Source organism: Trifolium pratense, linkage group LG6 (assembly GCF_020283565.1).
Source record: "Trifolium pratense cultivar HEN17-A07 linkage group LG6, ARS_RC_1.1, whole genome shotgun sequence".
NCBI classification, from domain to species: domain Eukaryota; kingdom Viridiplantae; phylum Streptophyta; class Magnoliopsida; order Fabales; family Fabaceae; genus Trifolium; species Trifolium pratense.
Window position 1 is genome coordinate 34,816,817 of NC_060064.1, and position 4,790 is coordinate 34,821,606.

At 30.0% G+C, this 4,790-nt stretch overlaps 1 protein-coding gene across 1 annotated transcript; it reads right to left on the bottom strand.

Annotated features, from left to right (window-relative positions):
* Positions 1-1,424: 1,424 nt before the first annotated feature.
* Positions 1,425-4,033, bottom strand: LOC123890719 (alkane hydroxylase MAH1-like). The gene is made up of 2 exons (XM_045940376.1): positions 3,560-4,033; positions 1,425-2,617 (listed from the first exon to the last, which is right to left on the bottom strand). The coding sequence occupies exons 1-2, from the start codon at positions 4,009-4,011 to the stop codon at positions 1,453-1,455; spliced, it is 1,617 nt and encodes a 538-aa protein (XP_045796332.1). The 5' UTR covers positions 4,012-4,033; the 3' UTR covers positions 1,425-1,452.
* Positions 4,034-4,790: the final 757 nt, after the last annotated feature.

The window sequence follows — 4,790 nt, forward strand, 5'->3', positions numbered from 1 at the left end:
AATTAATTAATTTATTTATTTTTTAATACTTTTAAAATATTTGATCTAAAAAATTAAAGACATGAAAACGTTTTATCATGATGGACACTACCATGTCAATAATAAGCTTGACACATCATCAAAAATTTGACCAAATTAAGTTCGGTGACTAAAATTAAAAAAAAAATCTAAAATAGGAGGATCAAAACTTCAGATTTTTCAAAATAGGGGATCAAAAAGTTGGCTTTTTAAATAGGGGGATCAAAAGTTCAAATTTTTCAAAATAGGGGGATCAAAAAGTTGGCTTTTAAAATAGGGGATCAAAAGTTCAGGTTTTTCAAAATAGGGGGATCAAAAGTGCATTAAAGTCAAAATAAAATAAGATATATTTATAGATCGAAAAACTTATTTAACCGTTTAATTTATGTAACAATGTGAGACAAAATGTCTTTCAGAAAATGTGTTAGTCACAAAAATGTACCGTAAAACACAATATATCTATATCCAACAAGGACATGGATATATTATACTATCCCCATCCTCATATATATACCTATTTACATCCCTAGTGAAAGGGGATTAGATTCTTTGAGGAGAATGTCCAATTAATAAGGCTGAATTTGTAGTTCCTTTGAATAGAACAAAATCTCTTAGTGCAAACCAATTTTACATACATATAAAAACATATTGATGTTCAAATTTAATTTAATTTATCAAATTAAAATTCTTTTATGATGTACTTGTAGCTAGGGACAAAATTAATTTTGAACCAATATGTAGCAAACGATCTTTTTTTTTTTGGGTGAATATGTAGCAAACAACCTATTAGGTTTAAAATTAATCTTTTATATACACTCCTGCTTCAAAAATATATCTTTCGAATTCATACACTCACTTGGACACTCACTCAAAAAAAATTGAGATATAAAAGGTACATATAAATCTTCTTATATACTCTTCATTAAGTACCTCACTTAAATACTACTAATAGTAATAAGGATGATCTAGATTCCTTATTGTTCTCATGATCTTCTATATTTAACCTACTTTGAGATTTCTTTCTTGAATTAATTATTGTCAATTTTTGAAACATGCTAAGCTTATATTTGAAAGTGAGTTGCTAACATCGGGTTCGATTTCTGGGTGGAACAATTTTTTGGCCAGACTTTACTTACCTCGTGACCGAACTCTGGACTACTAGACCCCTTTTCCCTAGGAACCAGAGGGTTACAAACCAAAAAAAAAAAAAACAAAAAAAGTGACTTGCTAACATGTTGGACACACAAGATGAATTATATATAAATGTAGTCGATATTGCATTGAAAATTAAAATGAGTTATTCATTTTGGGAGAATATGTTATTACAAATGTGTCACTCATTCTAGAACAAAGAGATTAATGTATAAAAGTAGCTAAAAATAAATAACCGTAAAACAAACATGAAATATAATCAAATAAGTTAAATAAAAATTTTCAAATGCTTCTTTTTTTGACATTAACTTTCAAGCCATGTTTCATGTGTAGGACAACAGAAATACTTGGGATTATGGGATGATCTTTCACTACTTGAATGTGATAATTTGACAATATTGCTGCAGCAACAATTTTCATTTCAATGAAGCTTATATCCTTTCCCAAACAACTCCTTGGTCCAGCATTAAAAGCAATGAACTTGTAAGACGGTACATGAATTATCCCTCCTTTCTGCGAAATCCATCTCTCTGGCTTAAACTCCAAGCAATCTTTTCCCCAAATTTCCTCGACCCTTCCGATCGCATAAAGTGAATACATTACTGTTGCATTGGACTTAATCCTATGCCCACTAGGAAGCACATCAGATTCCAATGCACATTTATGCTCAAAAGGAATTGGTGGATAAAGCCTTAAGGCTTCACATAAAGCTCCATGTAGATAAATTAACTTACCAAGTCCTTTTGTCCCTAAATCTTTCCAATTATGTTCTCTTGATGGTAAATTTTCTTTGATCTCTTCAAGAATCTTAGCTTCAACCAAAGGGTGTGTTGCCACCAACCAAAAAAACCAACTAAGACAAGAACTAATAGTGTCTCTTCCAGCTGCAAGTAGATTAATTGATGTGTCTCTCAAAAACTTATCATCTATCAAAAACTTATCATCAATTGGGTTTTTTTCATCTCCTACTACATTCATAATAGTATTTAGCAAGTCAAATTTTTTTTGTCCTTGTGTATCTCTTTTGGATTTGATTTGTGAATACAACATTTCATCAAGAATTTTATTATTCTCTACAAATTCTTTCTCTTGACCAACTTGAAACCAATTTTGCAACTTCCACAAGAACTTTGGCTTTACATGTCTATAGAACAATGTGTTTTCTGATTGTGTAAAGGCTCTCTCACATTTAATTATAGGGAGATCAATAGAAAGACAACTAGGATCATATCCTAAAACTATAGAACATATATTGTCAAAAGTTAACCTTTGAAAAACATCTTGTAAATCCACTTGAATACCTTCTTTACAAGCATTGTCAAGAAACATAAAAAGACCATTACAAACTTTTTCCTCAACTGTTTTTTGAATAAATGCACGAAAACTTTCTTGTTTGAAAATTGAATGAAGTAGTGTTCTGTTGTACTTCCATATGTGGGAATCAGACCTGAAAAGCAGCATTAAGAACGAGGATAAAACATCGATTTCATGAATAACTAATATGGAGTCTGCTTGTCCAAAAAGACATATTTTAATCAATAACATCAGAATACAACTTCAGACTAATATCGTTATCAACCTTCTAGTTACTTAAAAAGAACGGTCCAAATAATAACCTGATATTTGGTCTAAATGGGCCCAGCCTGAATCATTATCGAGTTATTTGATCCATCTTATGCATGTATTTCTATTAATTAATTTATTTTCAAATGATTGCAATATACTTATTTTCAATTGTTAATTAATTACATTTTTGTCAGAATAATTAATATGGTATTGTTGTTGATTTTCAAAGAGAGTTAAATGATAAAATTTTGTGTTTAGAAATGGACCTATATATGATTATATTTAAATACAAAATATTGTTGGTTTCCATTTATTTTTAGTAATGTTATTTTTTTTTTCTAAATTCGGTCGCAAGTTACTTATAAAATTAAAAATTTATCTATTAAATTTAGTTATTAAATCTATCTTTTTTTTAGTAAAAAAATATTGTTTTAAAAGTTACATATATACAAATTTTAATAGACCCACAGGGCCGACCTTGACCACCCTAGACAGTATTGTTGGCTAGGAATGATCCTCTGCAGCTAAGGATGATGAGCACAACATGCAGATCATCATGGCCGTTAATCACACAACATGTCATCCACCACACTATTTTCCTGTCTTCAAAGAAATCAAGAAGACAGTAATACTGGTTCATAGAATATTTGATGTATTTAGTCTATAATATGGATTAGATCATACATCAAACATTTTATGAACTTAAAAAATAATTTTTTTTCTTATAATAAGAACCGGAAGAAGTAACCAGAATATATACAATAACCAAATAAAAAAAAATATACAATATTGTTCTATTGTACTTCCAATGTGGGGATCATACCTGAAAATTCCTTCTCCAAGAATTTCAAAAATCTCTCTGAAATGGTTCCCTTTTCCATAATTTGCAAATTTTGTGCTTGTGATATGTTGCACGTTCATAGGATCACAGGTGAAAACAGTGCCCAAATTTGTTAACCATGGTCCTTCAAAAATGAATGTTCCTCCATTTTGTTTCAAGATTAAAGTTAAATAGTTGTGAATGTTGGATATATTATGTATGTAAGCAGGTAGCATTCCAAGCACAGGCCACTTTGTCATGGATGTGTTTCTATTGAGCCTCCAATAATGGATTGCCACGAAAAGAAGAATCGCCAAAACGATATCTCCAATAGTAAACACATCTATTATTTTGTTGGCTGGCGGCATATGTTCTCGAGCTTGAGAATAAAATTGGTCTTGAGTTCGATTTTCACCTCTACCGATAAATACTAATAATAAATTTTTAATTGACATAGTTATATTGAATGTTTTGGAAAAAATGATATATGATATATATATATCACTTGACTAAGTTACGAAACTATTTATAAAGCAATATTCCTAAAGTTTTGTTGGTTCATTATATGATTTGTGTTCAAATTCGTTGAAAGGATAGGACGAAATTAAATGAAAATTATGGTAGGTAGATTCATAGGTTTTATAATTCCTTTTGTTGGATTCATACACAACAAATGGGAGTATGGTAGATTCATAGGTTTTAATTCTTCTTACCACAATATCTATACGAATTTATTTTAATTCATTATATGCAGTTATGTAGTATATAGTGTAACATAATTTCTTATTTACATCCGATTACATTTAAATATTTACTACTTCTGTTCCCTGTGAGCTTAGCTCAGTTGGTAGGGATATCATACTATATGTGTAGGAGTCCGGGTTTGAATCCGGAACATTCCACTTATTCACCTTTAAGGTAAATTTTCTAGCTATTAGACAAAAAAAATTACTACTTCTCTCACATTTTTTACTAATTCTATCATTAAATATACCACTAAATATAATTTTAGGCTATGTATAATTTTCTAATTTTGTTTTTGTTCTCTTTAAAAAAATTATTTATTTTTCTGCCGAGTATTTGGTATATAGAGTGAAATTTACTTCTTGGAAGTAGTTTATGGGTAATAATTCTAGCATGCCTTGCTACTCTATGAATGAGGATGCACCCTATTTTGCGCTGGAAATTTGTTGGGGTATGGAGCTGAGTCTCGATGGTTCTGGTTGGTTGGAGT